Source organism: Macrotis lagotis, chromosome 2 (genome assembly GCF_037893015.1).
Source record: "Macrotis lagotis isolate mMagLag1 chromosome 2, bilby.v1.9.chrom.fasta, whole genome shotgun sequence".
Taxonomy (NCBI): Eukaryota; Metazoa; Chordata; class Mammalia; order Peramelemorphia; family Peramelidae; genus Macrotis; species Macrotis lagotis.
This window is the reverse complement of record NC_133659.1, coordinates 130,662,689-130,682,395: the sequence shown is the minus strand read 5'-3', so window position 1 is coordinate 130,682,395 and position 19,707 is coordinate 130,662,689. Positions and strand designations below refer to the sequence as shown.

Sequence of the window (19,707 nt, the reverse complement as noted above, 5' to 3'; positions counted from 1 at the left end):
TACCTGTCTTCTTTGATCACTGTTGTTGGCCTGTTGTCTCCCAATTAGACTGTGAGCTCTGTGAGAGCAAGGGACAGATTGGGGGGGGGGGGGTATTTTTGGATCGGATTGAATTTTTTTGGTTTTTTGCTTTTCTTTGTATCCTCAGTACCTAGCAGGATGATTGGTATATTGTGGATGCTTAATAAATGTTAGTTTACTGCTAACTTTAAAAAATCAAAGTTAAATGTAGCAGAACTTCAAAAGAACTTGGGGGAAAAAGCAAAGGGCAAACATATCCTTTGTCAGCTTGTCTGTTAGCTAGCTTGATTCCATTTTGTCAAATACATGGTATTATAAAAGATTTTATTTTTCAGTTTGTAAATTTTTTGATGTCTTATCTTCATTGGTTATAGAGAGTTTTTGGGGGTGGCAATCAATGTTGAATGACTTTCCCAGGGTCTGAGGTTGGATTTAACCTCAGGAGGACCTGACTCCACAGCTAGTGAAACCATCTACCAGCTACTGAACCAACTAGCTGCTCTGAAGTTACAGAGTTTAAATTATAAAATTTTAAACCACATCTATTCTTTTCTTGGATTCAAAGCCTATTACATATCTACTTGAAATTCTGGAACCCTGGAGATCCTGGTTCCAACATTTAATAGTTTCATTGTCCTGAACAAGTTATTTCCCCTCTTACTGCTCAGTTTCTTCATCTGTAGAACAGGGATGAAAATGACCCTTCATCATCATCATCATCATCATCAGAGGTTTATTTTTTTATAAAGAAAGCATTGTATAAATCTTAAATTTTAATGTGTAAAGTTTCATGAACATTATTACTAATGATAGAAAATTTAATTTCCCTTATCAGCTATTTTGCTTCAAGACTTTTGGAGCTTATTATTCTGTCTGTTCTAAAATTCCTAACTCCAAGGATGCTCATGTCCCATTCTCACATTCTCTCTACTAGCAAAGGTACAAGGTCAAAGGAACATAGATGAGGCAACGCCCTACAGATAATCTTCAAGATCTTTTCTTGTCTTTGGTTACAGTAGAGAAAGATTTTAAAGAAAGCTCCAAGCTAACAGAGCTAAAGTGGAAAGGTCTTGCATGACTTCATTTGTATACTAGGATTCACATTTCTTGCCTTCTCAATGGGTGGAGGAGGGAGAGAACTTGGAACTCAAAATAAAAAGAAATCTACAAATTGCAATCAGCAAAAAAAACAATTGGGAGAATTAAATGACTCTTCTACAGAGAAAGGTCTGACCTTCAGTGAAGTCATATGAGAAGAGGGGGCAATCAGATCCTCAGCCCAGGTGCAAGGGAGGAAAAATTACTTGTGATAGGGGTACCATGGCAACAGGACTTGGAGGGAGTAGGCCTAGGGGTGCTTATGCTACTCAGTGGCATTAGAATAACAAGAAATAAGGAGATATGAAGGGATGCTAGAAAATGTCCTCATCCCTATACAAACATTGTGCATGTGTGTGTGGTTATGTATGTATGTGTATGTGGTCCAGGTTATAAAGGGTTTTAAGAGTCCTTTTCATATTTGATCCTGCAGGAAATAAGGAATTGATTGATTGGGGTGCAAGGTTCTATGGTCAGATCCAAACTTTTCAAAGATCAATTTGACAGACAAGCAAAAGTTGTATTGGAGTTGGGAGAGACAAGGCAGGGAGACCAACTGGCAGGTATTGCAATAGCTTAGGAGTGAGGTGAAGAGGCCTTTACCATTCAGGTACATATATCAAAGAGGGAATCTATACTAATGATTTACAGAGTTTAATTATAAAATTTTAAACCACATCCGTTCCTTTCTTGGATTCAATTCCTTTTATAAATATACTTCAAATTCTAGGTCCCTGGAGATCCTGGTTCCAACATTTAACAGTTTCATAGTCCTGAACAAGTTATTTCCCCTCTCACTGCTTGGTTTCCAGAATAGTGTTGATAATCATCTTTTAGCTCAGTTTCCTGATCGAAGGGGTGTCCAACAGTGGTCATGGTAATGTGATACTCCATGAATTCCCTCCCTTTTGCCTACTAACATTCTTTTATCTTTAAGAAATTAAAAAAATTAAATGTCCTCACATGACCTTATTGTTCATGATTAATAATTTACTGATCTCTCTATTTCCTCTTCTAGCAACTCCTCTGACCTGTGAGCTCTACCCACTATTTATCCTATTGCCTTTTCAACCTTCTGCAATCAAGTTCCTGTCCTCCTCACTCCAATGAGCACCAATGACTTCTTTCTGCCCAATCCAATGTTTGTTTTCTGGGCTCTTTTCTCCAGGCATCTGAGAGCACTGACTACCCCTTCCTTCTTATGCCAAAAAACAACAGATATAAGGCCTACAAGAACAACACGAATGAAAAAAACTTCAGTAGAACAAAGAGCAAAGATTGCAAAATTAACAAAAATGATACTGACTTCTAGTTCCTGCCTCTTTTACTGGCTAGCTTTTTTCCCCCTCCTTCCACCCCATCCAGTACTGTGGACACACACCAAGGCTCTGTCCTTGACCTTCTGTTCTTCTGCATACATCTTCCTCCAGCAGTCTCATTTACTCCCACAGTTTTAACTATTTCTTTCTGTAGCTCTGGCCCTGAAACACATTCCAGGCCTGCATTTTCACATCTGCCAACATTGTATTTCTATCTACTTGGAGATCTGTTTAACAAGACTCTGTCCCAAAGCAAACACATTATCTTTCCCCCTACATGGTTTGGCCTCCCCAGCTACTTCATTTTTTCCAGTTACACCCCCAATATCTGGGAATTACAACATCCAATGGACTCCCTTGAGATTAAACTTGAGAGCTTTACTCACCATAGCAGCAAAGACAATTCTTGCACTTTCAATGAGTCTTTGTTTAATGAACTTTAAAAAAAATGCATTTTTTTTATCCTGAACTTAATAAATACTAAATAAAATAAGCATTGACATATATAATATAGAACATAAAAAAAATCATACATAAAACTGAGAATCTTGTATTTTACATATGCCTTGCTTTTTCTCTTAAGTGTAATAAGTTCAACATGTAACTTTTAAAGCTGTCCTTGACTGTCTTTCCTTCTGTTCTTTTCTGTGCATTAGAAAAAATGCTCTTTTTTTCTTCTTTTCTTTTTTTAGGGACAACCCTATTGCTAGTCTCCCTCCTCCCATCCACCTTCTTATCCCAAAATTGGGAAAAGGAAAAAGAAAACCCTTGAAACAGATATGTATAGTCAAACAAAACAAATTTTATATTGGCTATGTTCAAAAATATAAGCCTCAAAAAAAAGGAAAGAAAACAAAAAAAAACAAAAAATGAAAAGGGGCAACTATGTAGCACAGTGGATACAGCACCAGTCCTGGAATCAAGAGAACCTGGAATCAAATTCAACCTCAGACACCTATACTCACTAGCTCTGTATCCTTGGGCATGTCACTTAACCCCATTGCCTCACACACAAAAAAGAAAAAGCCTCATTTTCCCCCTTTGGGTCAATTACCTCTCTATCAGGAAGTAAGTAGCAGGCATCCTCATCAGTTCTACAGGATCCACTAAACTTACCAGAGTTATTGTCTTTCCAAGTTTTTCTCTTCTAGTACTGTTTACCTCATTCTGTATTGGCACATACAAGTCTCAGCTTTCTCTAAAACCATCCCTTTTGTCATTTGCATAAGATTCATATGTCATAATTTATTTAGTCATTTCCCATTTGATCATACCTCCATAGTATTCAATTTTTTTTGTAAATTAGGTTTCCCCTCCTTTTGATTTCTTTGATGCATACTTGCCCTAGAGAATTTCTCCAAGCTCTCTATATCTTTCTTTGCTTATGAAGCCTAGAACTAGTTCTAGCTGATTTCAGAAAATGCAACCTCAAGAGATGAATTTCTCCTATTTTTAAAATTCCCCAGAAAGAGAGATTGTTTTACATAGTACCTTATTTTTCAGTGATGTGACAGCTTCAAGTATCTTTTAGGAAATTTAGTCCTGGGAGGAAATACAGAAGAGTCAATATCACCTTGAAGTTCATTTAAATAATCAATTATATTATCAGTTATTATGGTATATTTCATATAACTCACATATTTGAAAGCAAGATTTTATTTCAGGAAAAAACTACAAACTTGCTGGGAAGGAAAGGGAAAAGGAGAGGCACTGTAAGGTTATCCACCCAGCAGCTGAACCATATCCTAAGAACAATTCGTTTGCTACTTAGTTCATGTAAATTATGTACCTAAATTATGGGTTACTCAAAAAAGCTACAAATACAATAAATTTTAAGTAGTGGTATAGTTGAAAATTTTGACCTTAGAATAAAATTGTGAAAATTATTCTCTTATCTTTACTTCAATGATGACAAGGCAATAAGGAGTTTCTTCTTTTTCTTCTTTTATTGCTAAAGCTAATATTTCTAATACAATATTGGATAATAGTGACAATGGGTAACTTGTATTAATACTGAAAGATCAGGTTGCACTGAACCATTGCCTGTTACTCATTTAGGATCCTAGGGGTAAACCTGAAAGGACTGAGTTTCAAATATCATTACTACTGCATCTCTACTGGTAGGGTACTCATAAATAATCAATTGATTCTATTAACTTTTAGAAAAGGAATTTACTTGGTATAGTAAAAACAATTGGTACAAAATATCACCCTCTCAGGTTTAAGATGTAGTCTTCAATAAATGTATTCAGGGGAAGAGTGGGCTTAAACTTAAGAGTACAAGGGTAATGAGGCACATGTTTACAAAATGCATATTTAAAGAATAAATTTATAACTCCTGCATATTAGAAGTCCTTTTCTCTCTTTTTAAAATTGTCATTAAATTCCCCTTAGGTAGATGTCAATACTGGGCTCTGGGGTTCAGTATCTCTACTCACAGTCCCTGAAGTTACTTCCTGTCTAGACCAGTAACAGACAGTGAATGCATCCAGAGGATACACTGAGACCATGCAATAGGCAAGGACAAAAACAGATATACATACAGGGGAAAAGGTCCATGCAGTGGAGGGAGAGGAGGGAAAAAGGGTGAGAAACTGTCTTCCACCCAACAGTGATACCCTTGGAAAAACCTGGTTAGAATCCTCCAAACTGAAAGCTTCTACACCAAACATGGCTGGATAAAACTGCTGAAATTACTGCTATTTAAAGCCCGGAAGTGTTTAGTTAGCTTGTTTGGTCAGCCAATCACACCATTTCCTTTTAGACCCAATTAAAAAGGACTCTGTGACTGATACATACAAATTGTATTCCCTTAGAGAACATAAACTCTTTAAAGACAAGAGTTGTTGAATTTGTTTCTATATGCCTGGACACTTAATAAATGTTTTGATTAATTATTAGATCATCCCTCCATTCTTTCTTTTTGGGGGCAGAATTATTTCAAATCTTTTAACCTTTCCACATAGTTTTTATTTTCTAATTCTTTTGACATGCTCATTGCTCATGTCAGAATCCTAGAAATTCTCATTCCTCTCTGGTTTTGAAGTCTAATTCTGCATATAGCTCACTCCAAGAAGCTTGGATTATGAGAAGTACTCATGATATAATGAAAACCTAATGTAATTCTATCATATACTTATTATATTTTCATATATCATACATTTTATATATTATTTTTATATATCATATTTTTATATACCACTACTGGGATTCCTGTTACTGATACATGCTGACTATCCATGTTATTAGTATACTATTTTCTCATGAAGACTGGCCTAAAGATTAAATAAAAAATCTTTTTTAATCTCATTGACTAGACTATAAGCCACTGAAATATAATGAGTTAGAACAGAAATACAGAGTTATCGAATGTTAATCTATATTTCTTTTAACTGAAGGATTTGAAAGAGAAGGTTTACATCTCACACTTATCAGATTGGCCAATATGATCAGAAAGGACAATGTTCAATGTTGGAAGGGATGTGGGAAACCTGGGACACTAATACATTGTTGGTGGAGCTGTGAACTCATCCAACCTTTCTGGAGAGCAATCTGGAATTCTGTCCAAAAGGCAATAAAAATGGGCATACCCCTTGTTCCAGCAATATCACTACTGGGTCTATACCCTGAAGAGATGCAAAAGGGTAAAAACATCACTTGTACAAAAATATTCATAGCAGCCCTGTTTGTGGTAGCAAAGAATCGGAAATCAAGTGAATGTCCATTAGTTGGGAAATGGCTGAACAAATTGCGGTATGTGTATGTCATGGAACACTATTGTTCTATTAGAAATCAAGAGGGATGGGATTTCAGAGAAGCCTGGAAGGATTTGTATGAACTGATGGTGAGTGAGATGAGCAGAATCAGAAGAACATTGTATACCCTAATAGCAACATAGGATTGATGATCAACCTTAATGGACTTGCTCATTCCATCAATGCAATAATCAGGGAAAATTTTAGAGCACCTGTGATGGAGAATACCATCTGTACCCAGAGAAAGAACTGTGGAGTTTAAACAAAGATCAAAGTCAATTTTTTTAAAAAAGTGTACTTTTTTAAAAAGTATAGTATTTATGTATCACATAATTTTGCTATCTCTAATATTTTATTTTCTCCTCAAGGATATGATTTCTCTCCCAACACATTCAATTTCGATCAATGTATAGCATGGAAACGATGTAAAGATTATCAAACTGTCTTCTGTAGGGGATGGGGGAGGGAAGGGAGAGTGGAGGAAAAATTGTAAAATTCAAAACCTTAAAGAAAATGATAGGTAGAAACTACTATTGTATATAATTTGAAAACAAAATATTAATTTAACAAAGAAAAAAGGTTTATTGTTTCTTGTTAGAATCTGGCTTAAACCATTACAGCTCTCACCATATAACAAGATAGACACCAAATAGATATATGACCCAGACACAAGGAGAGTCAGCATAATAAACTAAAGGAGAAGGAAAGAAATTATCTGTCAGATGTATGACTAGATAAGAATTCATGACCAAATAAGAGATAGAAAAAAATTCCAGAAGATAAAATGAGCAATTTTATTTACATAAAACTTAACAATTTTATGTACAAAAAAAAGGCAGCTAAAATTAGGAGTGAAGCAGGAAATTGAGGAAAAAAATCATTACAGCAAGTTTCTATGATAAAGATCTCACTTCTAGATACATAGAAAACTGATTCAAATTCATTACTAATGCCATTCTCCCCAATGATAAATAATCAAAGAATATGAATGGGTAGTTTCCAGAGGAAGACATACAAGCTGTCAGAGTTAGATTTTAAAATGCTTTACATCACTAATAATTACAGAAACCAATATGGAAAAACAACTTTGAGATTTAACTTCACACCCATCTAGTTGGTAAAGTAGACAAAAAAGGAAAATGATAAATGCTTGAGGAGTGGTAGAAAAATAGATACACTAATATAATAATGGTGGAGTTGTAAATTGGTTTAGTCATTGCGAAATATAATTTGGAACTATGCCCCAAAAGTTATCAAAATGGGCATATCCAGCAATACCACTATTAGGTCTATAATCCAAAGAGATCAAAGAGGAAAAGAACCATACATGAAAATAAAAAATTTATATCAGCTCTTTTTATGGTAGCAAAGAAGTAGAAATTGAAGAATTGTCCATCAATTGGTGAATGGCTAAGTAAGTTCTAAATGTGAAGGAACATTATTATAGTATAAGAAATGATAAAGGAGATGATTTCAGAAAAACCTAGGAAGACTTGTATAAACTGTATAAAATAAACAAAACCAGAAAAATAACATATACAATAACAACAATATTATAAAAACTGGTTGCTGGGATTACAGAGAAGCTTATCATCAGTACCTTAGCTAATAAGAGATGTATTCTTTGACCGTGGCAATTCATGACTTTGAAAGATTTAGGAATTATTAACATAGTAACCAACAATAATTCCAGAGAACTCAAAAGTGATGGACTTGAGTGCAGATTGAGTATATATTTTCTCTGGACATGGCCAACAAAGGAAATTATTTTGTTTAGCTCTACATATTTGTAACTGAGGTTTTATTTTTCTTGCTTTCTCAATAGGGAAGAATGAAATGGAAAGGATAGAAAGTAGAACTTCAATTTTAAAAACTTAACTTTAATAACTTTCTACCCTCTAATTCAACCCAATACAATGAATATTTATTAGCATGTTCCAGATCACTGAGTTAGACTTTAGGGACAAAGTTTGACTCCCACTTAATGGAACTTTACTGAAAGTAGGAAGATATGACACACATAAATACGAATATAAAACAAAACTATATAATAAATAAGAATTACAATATATATCATCAATATGTATCATCAACAACAAATTATCAACCCACAAACATATATGTGCTAAATACTTTGCTAGGTGCTGGGGTTAAAGACCTGAACCCCACTACTATATCATTAACTGCTCCCTGAATGTCTCTATCTGGCTGTCCCACAGGTACTTCAATTATTATCTTAATCCTACTTTCACAAAATTCATACTTGTACTCTTTCTCCACTCACACAGTCTGTCTTCTTTCAGACACTCATTACTTTTCCCTTGGGCTCTTGTAACAGACTCCTAGCTAGTCTCCCTGACTCCAATCTCTTTCACCAATCTATCTGCCTTTCTATTCTCCATAGCAAGGAGCATGCATAAAGTCTTCAATGATCCAAAATTAAAACTAGAAATTTGAAACATCTAATGACTAAAAGAGCCCAAAAACTTGAGGTATAATTTCTTTCTCCATCCAACTGATGAGACAGAAGCAAAACTTTGTACTAGTTAATGCTATTTGTCCCCTCTTAAGAAGCTTTTAAAGTCCTGATAACAGAAGAAAGGTAACAACCTGGTAACAACCCCAGATTACTCTACTTATTCTGGGGTCCAGAATGAAGGAATGATGACAAGATGCAGTAAGAGGAGGGTACAGGTTGAATGGGAACACGAAAGCTCCCTGAATGCAATGTGATATTCATCTGATCTTTTCCTCATGCTGATTCAGACACAAATTAGAATGAGCGAGCGCCTTATGGACTTAAAGGAAGAAAACTGCACATGTACTGTGAGGGGGTAAAGAGGAGAAGGGAAACAAACACACTTAGTGGATTTTCTACATAGATACTAAGATGGAGAAAGAGGTGAAATCAAGGAAGGTCAGCCTGGACCTCCCAAAGTCCAGGGATAGCGATTGGGCAATAGTGTCAAGCAAGGGAGGGGCCAGGACCTGAAATCTGTTTCTTCTGACAACTCTGGTTTTGAACATCCAGTGAAAAAGAAAAGACAGATGGTCTTTGCTTTCATTCTTGGGTGGATCTGCCAAGGCAAACAGACTGTGAACATTTCCCGCCTGCCAACTCTTCAGTTAGTAATAACTGAAGCTGGCGGTGGCATTCTCCGGGGACTTCCAGGCAGTGCCCCTTCCCTCCCAAATGTCATATCCATACCCACCACAACAGAAGGGATAGCTCACACTAGCAGGAAGGGGGAAAAGCTCCTTGAGAAAAACTTCCTCTGAGATTTACTCACAGCTCTGATGGCCTGACTAACAGCTATCCTCTCAGGTGACCTACAGTCAGCTAAATATATCGGGCATTGAGTTAGAGATTAAGATCTAGGTGTGGGAAAGGGAGCTTCAGGCTTGGACATAGGCATTTCTATTCTATGCTGAGGTCAAGAATTGTGCCAGTCTTTTGGGGGAGGAGGTAGAATTAAAAAGAGAATGAAGACAAATGTCTTCCATGGGAGCAAAAGGGATATCAGGATGATCAGAGTAATTTTTAGGTGAAAAATGACAGAGAGTGAAAGAGCGGAGCAGCTCAGATTGGACCTCTCCTTGGGCAACACTGAGGTTGGTCAGCTCCTCTATGGAAAGGTTGAGGGAAAGCATTCAAGAACAACTGAGGCACTGGGTGACTAAAGACTAGGGATCACAACCATTTTGGAGAACAATTTGGAACTATGCCCAAAGATCATAAAAATTTGTGTGCATACCTTTTGATTCAGCAATACCACTACTAGGTCTGTATCCTAAAAAAGGGAAAAGGGCCTACATGTACAAAAGTATTTATAGCAGCTCTTTTTGCTGGGGGGGCAAAGAACTGGAAATTGAGAGGATACACATAAAATGGGGAATGGATGAACAAGTTGTGATGTATGAATGTAATGGAATACTATTGTTCTATATCTTTTACAACATGAATAATGTTGAAATATGCTTAATTGTACAATTATAACCTATATTAGATTAGTTGTTATCTTGGAAAGGGAAAGGAAGGAGGGAGAAAAATTTGGAAGTCAAAATTCTGCAAAAATGAATGTTGATAATTCTCTTTACATGTAATTGGAAAAAAATACTATTGACTGAAAAAAAATCTATGGATAGAGCACTGGGCCTGGACATTTATAGTTAAGTGACCATTTAGTTTCTGCTTGCTCAGTTTCTTCAACTGTAAAATGGGCATTATATAGCACCTATCTCTCAGTATTGCTGTCAGGTTCAAATGAGATATTTGCTAAGTAATATTTTTAATAAGTAAAGCTCTTAGCAAAGTTTCTGCATATGACAAGGGTTATATAAATGCTAGTTATTAAGTAATTTATGAATTAATTTACTTTATTTATACTAATAAATTATATAAATTATATTTATTATATTGAAAAATTAAACCAATTCTTGAAACTGAACAAGATCTTTTTGACTCCAAACTCTGTCATTCAGCATATTAGCCCTCCTTCCCTGCTTTGTTTCTTATGTAAATTTAATCACTAACTAGCTGGACAATCAATTTGGGAAGGTCATGCAGCTTTCACAGATTTTAAAAATTCCAGTAGCTGCATTTATCACAAATTCTTTTGGGAAATCTCCTTCCTCAGATTTTTACTCAAAAGACACATAAGTAGTCTTTTGGGGGTGATGGACCATAAGCTGATCATTAGATTATGCATTTTCCCCACTCCTTGCCATTTCATTTGTAGGTTTCATGTTCTGTTTTCTTTTCTTTGTTATGAAGAAATGAGTACCTTCATTTTCTGTTAATTCTGAGTTCCTGAACATTTGAATTTTGTTTGTTTTTAATTCTGATAACTGCTGAGAAAATAGTCTGTTCATAATAAGAAAAAAAAAGCTGTACCTTTCTCAGCCTAAATATAGAATTTCAATTCTTAAGACAAACTGTCCCTGGTGGAGAATAAAATCTACCAGTAAGCAAAGAAAGGCTCAGATTTCAGGGAATAATCTATATAGAATTTATAATCCTCTTGGTTCTATTTTCTGATCATATCCACACCCTTCCATGAACTTATTCTATCTCCTACTATATACTTTACAATCCTTTGCTTATTTTCTTTTCTATCCCTCTTCCCAGTCACTTAAGATACTCAACCTGAACCACTGGTTCCACATTCTGACAAGTCCTTTAACACTAGTACTGTTAACTGGAGAGCACCATTTCACATGGAATTTGCTGGCATAATTTAAGACTTATTTCACCAAAACAGAAATGGATAGTGTTGACAAGAAGCCCTGGGAATGTTTATTTTCTGATGGGATAATAATATGACCAGATCTACTTTCTTTTTTTTTTTTTGGTTTGTTTGCTCAGTTTTTGCTTGTACTGAACTTGTTTTCTGTTATGCAACTTAAAAAATTGTTCATACCCTTGAACTCAGATTTTACTACTAGATATATTACAGACATAACCTCCAAAGAAATCAAAGAAAGAGGAAGGGGGGGGGGGAGAAGGACCTATTTATACAAAAAAGTATTTATAGCAGCTCTTTTTGTGGTGGCAAAGAACTGGAAATTGATGGGATGCCTATCAACGGGAATGGTTGAATAAGTTATGGTATATGATTATGATGGAGTACTTTTGTATAATAAGAAATGATGAGCAAGATGCTTTCAAAAAAACCTGGAAAGACTTATATGAACTGATACAAAGTAAAGTAAGTTGAACGTTGTTCACAGCAACAGAAACACTGGATGATGATCAGCCAAGGAAGTGAATCTCGCACTGGGACTGTCGCCCAAGCAATGAGCCCTTTTCTAGATTCTGCATTCTGAAGTTAGCCTTAATAAAGAGTCAATTACTTCATATGTCTTCACTGCTTCTAACCTCCCTTCTCTATCGATCCTGTTCAGAGGTTTAGTACTCTTTGATTCATTACTAAAATTTAATTTTAGGAAACCATCAGAAAAATTCATGCACACCAAAGTATAAATCACTGATAAGATAGAAATAGCATTGATATTTTTCCCAAAAATATATGTATGTTAAGTGGGGGGGGAAAAAAACAAATTAATCTCTAATAATCACATTTCAGGTATCATTCAAAAAACTTCCAAAGAAGTGTTTGAGGAGACAGAGGGCTTTCCCCATAGTTCTGTCTCTTGAAGGCCAAGTATGTAGTCTACCTATGTTCATAGTGAGCCCTGCTGCAATGCTTGGAAGTTACTCAGAAGTACCATGAGAAAAATCATACAATTAAAGGAATCTGAAATGAAATTAGAATTTGATTTTTTAGGCCTTCGTTTTCTAAGGGGTCAGACTAGATTACAGATCAGCAATCACAGATGTAGAGCTGGAAAGATCTCAGAAGCCATGCCATCCTAATCCCTAAGCATCCTTGCAGGTCTCAGCCTAGAATTTTATAATCACCTCTTCATTTAAGAACCAAGGGTAGGTCAGAACCTGCCCTGACCCAATTCTAAGACTTGTCTAAGACTTGTAGAGACAAAAGATCAGATTGGTAAACAGTCCCTGCTTTCTCTTTCAGGGCTGAGGATAGGTGTGGCTTTTGGCATATGGATTGTATGTTTAGGAAAGTTTTCTCCTTTGAGTGTCCAGGTCTGTACAAGTCTGGAATATGGGTAAGAACTTGAAGGGTCCTAACTTTAAGAACACAGATAATGAAAGTGGCTTCCTGTCTCTTGGCAGACTAGAAGTAGAGAGGGAGGATTATGTTTTCAGATTTGTCTAATGTTTTGGTTTGTTTTGCTTGACTTAATTTCAAGAAAAGGCTTTTATGGTAGTAGGGAAAGAATTGGAGATTACTGATGTAGATGGGAAAAAACTCAATCAAGGAAATATTAAAATTATACAAAAGAAAAAATAAGTTCAAAAGAACAGAAAATACTATTGTATTTAGCATATAATTTTAAAAAATGAACTACATAATAGAAGTCAATGGTTCATATGAGAGTCTCTTGTTTTGGGTATATGAAAACATTTGGATTAAGTTAAAAAAGGGAATTTTTTAAAAATAGTTTGAGGGAATAGAGAAGGCAGGAAAATCATGTGATATGTCTGGAGGAAAAAAGATATTTCATTTTCCCCCTCAAAGAAGCAAAATGAATAAGTATTGTTATTATTGTTGGTATATTTGTAGGGGAAGTAAGAAACCCTAAGGGGAGACAGGAAGTGCTCTATCTTAAGCAAATCAAACCCCAATCTCAACCATTACCTAGACCTCGCTGGAGCCAACTATTCTGACCCTAAAATATCAGTCCCTTTTAGAAATTAAATTAGAAATTAGATTAGAAATTAGATTAGAATATCATCCCTTTTAGAAATTAAAATTTAGAGAGAAATAAAAAGTCTCATACATACAGTTACTAGCAAAGTCAAAAATCAAACCGAGGCCCGGAAGTTTCATCTCAGGAGGATTAGAGGATGTCTTTGTAACTAGAAAATGCAAGAGTTAAAAAAAAAATTAATGGTTGCAATAATATACTTTAGTAAAGTGCTAGTATATCAAATAAACCTATAAAAATCATGCCTCAGGAGAAATTGCACAGAGGAGTAAAAAAAATATATTGGCTTTAGAGTCCTTGCTGAAATGTCTGCTGATTCTAGGATAAATTCACTCTCTAGTCTAAACCATAACTTTCTCCTAAGTCTCTAAGGTTCCCTTCTCTGAATTATGTTATCTTAGGTCTGCTAGTCCAAGGTTCCTTCTACTCTATCACACTGATGAGTTTGCTGACACTTTCCTCTCAGAAGTTTCTACACGTGTACTACAGACCTTCACCTCTCCAGTTTGGAGGGTATCAATCAGGCTCACCATAAGGGGCAGATGAAAGTCCAATCGCTACCTTCTGCATTAAATTGTTGAGGGGGGGTGGTGGAAAGGAGAAGCTGAAAAGCTAGCAGAACTTCAGGGGGAAATAGAAATAAATATTGTCATTAGTTATGCTCTTAACTTAGCTGCATATGTTTGTCTGACAAAAGAAAATTCTGTTTTAAACTGTTTAAATATCACTTCTGGCTTTCAATAACAGGGATCAAAGTCTTTCTATTTCCAAAGCTTAACAGGAAACACTTCAGAGGATAACGTTAAGAACAAAACATCAAACCTGGATCAAATTATCTACCTGAAGGCATGCTAATGATGAACAGAAACAGATTTGTGATAAATTATGCTAAATTCAGAGAGAGTTCAGTGACTTGAAACTAAATGAGAATCTGAGTGCCCTCAGGGATGTTGCCAACATCTTTGAAGTCTGAGAAAACAAATGTTGTATCAAGTAAGATTTATCTAGGTATATACCAAAAGACATTTGAATTATTCCTGCAAGATTTTAGCATGAAGTGAGGCAGTTTCAGGAGTCAATAATTTTTACTTGGGACCCAGAATTTTTACTAAGCTACTTTTGCATACTTTTCAAGTGGGCTTCTTTTAAAGAAAATTTTTTCTTAACTTGCTATGAGGTTTAGGCCAAGTCACTATCTTCCCTGGATCTCAGTTTCCTCCTCTGCAAAATTAAGGGTAGATTTTCTTCTAACAAGCTATAATGGGAACAGCCCTGGAGAGCAATCAAGTAAAATTGGTTATTGGGGTGGAAAAATGAAGGGTCACAGGTGTGAGACTTAGGGAAGTCTAGGATGAGGAAAAGGCAAGGGAAATAAGGCTACAGTATCCCATCAGATAGATTCTTTTAAGATGAGTTATACAGATATATATACAAATGTATAATTTTTCAATTAACAAGCACTTGTCTTCTTTCCCTCCTATTCCTGCCACTGGCAAAACAAAACGCTTTCAAATAAGCATGCAGAAACAAAATTAATTGCCCCCTTGGCCGAGGGCAAAAACGTATCTCCTTCCGCGTACTGAGGAGGAAGGACAGCAAGCTTAAGAAAAGGTCTTTTGACAATTATTGAGTAACAGTGGCGTTCTCGAGTAGCTAGCTGCTTTCTTCTGAAAGCCGAATCTGCCTGGAGGCCACCCCCGCAGCCCACTTGCCGCCTCTCTCCCCGAGCCACCTTCCCCAGCCCCGCTCCCGAGCTTGGCCCACCCGGATCCCCGAGGCCAGTTAGGGGACGGGTCGGTGCCAGGTCCCTGGGGATCCCTGGCCCTGCTGACCCAGCAAGCGGAGGTCGGGAAATACGGAGGGCAGACTCTCGGGCCCGGGGGGCACGGGAACGAGCGCTTACGGAGGTCCAAGCAGGTGGGCAGCGGCCGCTGGGACCCGAGAGGGCGCCGGGGGCGATGCGGCTGCCAGGGACGGGCTGCGGCCGGGAGATGCGGGAGGACGGAGCCAGGCTCGGAGCAGCGGCTGCAGCTGCCAGAGACCGGACTGCAAGGCTCCAGGGCTCTGGGTCTAGCCACCACCCCAAGGCCTGGCCACGCCCCGCGCCGAGCCCTCCCCCGGAGCCTTGGCCATTCTGGTCCGGTGCGTGCCAGGACCCTTGCCAGGCCACCTCCAGCAAGGTCAGGGGGGCGGAGAGGAAATGGTAGTTAGCCCAGATAAACAATCCCTTAATACAGCCACAGCCTAGTAACTAGTTCTCCTTCCCCCTAACACCAAGGACTTTTTTATCTTCACCCCCCCCCCCCCCAGGCCCAGTCCCTTCAGAATGAAATGTTTTGGGTTTTGTTTTGTTTTGTTGGCCTTTTACAAGGCAATGAGGTTAAGTGACTTGCCTAAGGTCACACAACTAGGTAATTAGTAAGTGTCTGAGGTCCGATTTGCGCTCAGGTACTCCTGACTCCAGGGCCGGTGCTCTATCCATCTAGGTGTCCCCAAATGCAACGTTTCTGCTGCTCCTTTTCATCAGCTCCCTCGATATCCCCTGGCCCTCTTCTCTTCTTCCACTCCTCCAGTCCCTTCAGCAAATGAACATCAGCAGAGGTGTGACAGAATACAGAACCTCAAAGAGACCAATCCTCATCCCAGAGGTAAATGACCAGGTACAGGTTGAGTATATTTGTGGAGTACTGACACAATAGGTGTGAATGGACAGGAGAGGTGGTTAGTTTGGCCAAAGCTGTATCATTTCCTTTCCCAATAATAGGCCCTCTATATTACTCCCTTATCCCCACTTATCTGCATTATGAGCCTTCCATTCCAACCAGTGTTACCTCCATGCACATTAAAACACCTGCTCTAAAGACTTGCCTAACTTTAAAAGAATTACAATTGACAGGAATAATTATCTACATGGGATATTTAACATTTTTCTAATATTTCAATTCAGTGTGAGAATACTAGCATCTAAACTTATCAGTGGAATTTAAGCCCAGGATTTCCTTATTCCAAATCCAACATTCTGTTCCTTGTAGCTCTTGTATCAATTGTCCTGTTACCTAAAGAGAAGGGGGGGGGGGGAAAACTAGTAGCAACAGTAGCCAATTTGTTAGATGTGTTGACTAATGATCTGGGAATTCATAGGAGCCTAATCAGATTTATAGTATTTACAGATCACAAACCAATAGTCACAGAGGAATTTGTATCCATCTATCTATGTATCTAACCTATGTATCTATATATCATTGATACAAGTCATAAAAAGAAAGCATTAGTTTCATGTCACAACAAAAAGAGAAAGATGTCTGAAATACTGTGCTGAAATTATAGAACAATGCTGGAAAAAGAAAAATTGCTTGGAGAATATAGTCAACAGTAGAATTTCAGGAATTCTTTAAATGTCTGTAGAAACAAAGACCAATAAGTTACCTTCACTCTGTTCAAAATATTCTTTGAATAATTGAATACTTGAGCTTCCCCCTACCCTTTTCCTTTAATTAGTTTCCTTTTATAAGAAGGAATGTAGTAGATTGGATACAGTACACTGGATTTTAGTCAGAGGGCTTGAATTTGATTCCTGACTTTGTTCCATTTTATATGTGACTATGGAAAAGTCCTTAAACCTTTAAAAAAAAATCATCTGAATTTAAACACTTAAAAAAACATTTCTATATACATAGCAGAATACAAAAAGAATTCTCTATGAAACTGTAAAACTCCATTCCATAATACTTAATTTTTAAATATATATACAAATAAATATATAATATATATATACATATATATGTATATAATTCTACATGCTACTTTCAGGAATGTACTTCCTCCTAAACTTTTTTTCTATTCTTTTATGTGTTTTATAAAAAAAAAAAGTAGTAAATTTGGGGGCATAATCATTGCTAGGTCCCTCTCCCCCTATACCAACCTTTCCATTTGAAAATCAAGAGAAAGAGAGAAATATGGTTGTAATTAAGAAATAGTCGGGGGTGGCTAGGTGTCGCAGTGGATAAAGCACCAGCCCTGGAGTCAGGAGTACCTGGGTACAAATCTGGTCTCAGACACCTAGCTGTGTGGCCTTGGGCAAGCCATTTAACCCCATTTGTCTTGCAAAAACATAAAAAAAAAAATGGTCAAACAAGAATACATAGAGTGTCCATGTCAGAAAGTGTAGGTATCTTTCTGAACTTTGTGCTTAATGTCTCAGCCAAGAGGTGAATAAATACTTCCTCAGAGGTGCTCTAGGGTTATGGTTGGTCATTCCACTGCTCAGTTAAATCTTTAACAATTGTTTTTCTTTAGAGTATTTCTTTTTTTAAATGAACCTTTTTAAATTGATATTTTATTTTTCTAAATATATGTTATGAAAGGTTTTCAACATTCATCCATATGCATATGTATATTTTTAAGTTACATAATTTCCTTCCACACTCCCTTCCCACTTCCTTCACCTCCAGCCAAGACACTCAGGTGAATATTGTACATACACATTTGTGATAAATATGTTTACAGATTAGTCATTTTTTGTATGAGGAATTTGGATTAAGGGAAAGACATACATAAGAGAAAATTTTAGAAACATTAATGTAGTGATCTTCAGATTCTGAAGGGTTTTTGTTTCGTTTTGTTTTGTTTTGTTTTTCTTCCTCTGGATGGGGATAGTATTGTCCATAGCAGGAGTCCTAGGGTAATCCTAGCTCTGAACTGCTGAGAGGAGCTGCCTCCATCAAGGTTGTTCAACTCACAATGTTGTTGTTAATGAGTAGAATGTTCTCCTGCCTCTGCTCCCTTCGATTAGCATCAGATCCTGTAATTGTAATTCATTCTCTAGAATTTAGCCATCTGTGGTTTCTTATATAATAATAGTATTCCATAACATTCATATAAAACTTATTCAACCATTCCCCAATTGATGGACACCCCCTCAATTTCCAATTCTTTGCCACTAAAAAAGAGCTGCTATAAATATTTTGGAATATGTGGAATTTTCCCCATTTTTATGATTTCTTCTGAATAATATAGGATTAGTATTGGAATTGCTGGGTCAAAGGGCATGATCAGTTTTATTGCTCTTTGGGCATAGTTCCATATTGCTCTCCAGAATGGTTGGATCAGTTCACAGCTCCACCAGCAAAAGTCCCAATCCTCCCACAACCTCTTCAACATTGATCATTTTCCCTTTTTGTCATCTTAGCCAATCTGATAGGTGTGAGGTGATACTTCATAGTTGTTTTAATTTGTATTTCTGGGATCAATAATGATTTGAAGCATTTTTCATATGATTATGGTTTTAATTTCTTCATTTGAAAAATGTTCATATCCTTTGACCATTTATCAATTGAGGAATGACTTGTAACCTTATAAATTTGATGCAATTCTCTATATATTTTAAAAATTAGGCCTTTATCAGAACGCCTAGCTCTGAAGATTGTTTCCTGGGTTTCTGCTTTCCTTCTAGTTTTGGCAGCATTGATTTTATTAGTGCAAAAACTTTTAAATTTAATATAGTCAAAATCATTCATTTTACAATTTATAAATACTCTCTTGGTCATAAATTTCTACCATTCCATAGATCTGATAGAGTATTTCTTGGTCTATTAATTTATCTATGGTATCACACTTTTTTCTAAATCCTTTGACCTTATTTTGGCATAAGTGTGAGATGTGGATCTATACCTAATTTTTGCCATATTATTTTCATTTTCCCAACAATTTTTGCCAAATAGTGAGTTCTTATCCCAGAAGCTACTTAGTCTTTGATTTTGCCAAACAGTAGATTACTGCAGTCATTTCCTCTGATCCTTTACTCTATTTCTTAACCACTACCAGGCAGTTTTGATGACTCCCACTTTATAGTATAGTATAGATATGGTAGAGATAGGCCAATTTCCTTTACATTTTTTTCCATTAAATTCCCTTGATATTCTTGACCTTTTGTTATCCCAGATGAATTTTGTAACTATTTTTTCTAGCTTGACAAAATAATAATTTTGTAATTTAATTGGTATGGCACTGAATAAGTAATTTGGATAGAATTGTCATTTTTGTTATATTAGATTGACCTAACCATGAACAATTGATATTTTGCCAATTGTTTGGATTTGACTTGATTTGAGTGAGAAGTGCTTTGTAACTTTTACAGTGTTCATACAGTTTCTGGGTTTTCCTTGGGAGGTAGATTCCCAAGTATTTAATGTTGTCTATAGTTACTTTAAATGGAATTT

General features: G+C 36.5%; 1 protein-coding gene across 2 annotated transcripts in view; it reads right to left on the bottom strand.

Moving 5' to 3' along the window:
- The window catches only part of EPHX1 (epoxide hydrolase 1), a 50,643-nt gene extending 35,120 nt beyond the window's left edge, over window positions 1–15,523 (bottom strand). The window contains exons 1-2 of one of the 2 annotated variants that reach the window (XM_074222811.1): window positions 15,393–15,523; window positions 13,566–13,640 (exon numbers count right to left, since the gene is read on the bottom strand). In XM_074222811.1, the coding sequence (XP_074078912.1) occupies window positions 13,566–13,611 (46 nt within the window). In that variant the 5' untranslated portion in view covers window positions 13,612–13,640; window positions 15,393–15,523. Of the gene's footprint in view, window positions 1–3,929; window positions 3,981–13,565; window positions 13,641–15,392 lie in introns of those variants that run through there. The other variant, XM_074222812.1, reaches the window with a different exon arrangement.
- Window positions 15,524–19,707: the final 4,184 nt, after the last annotated feature.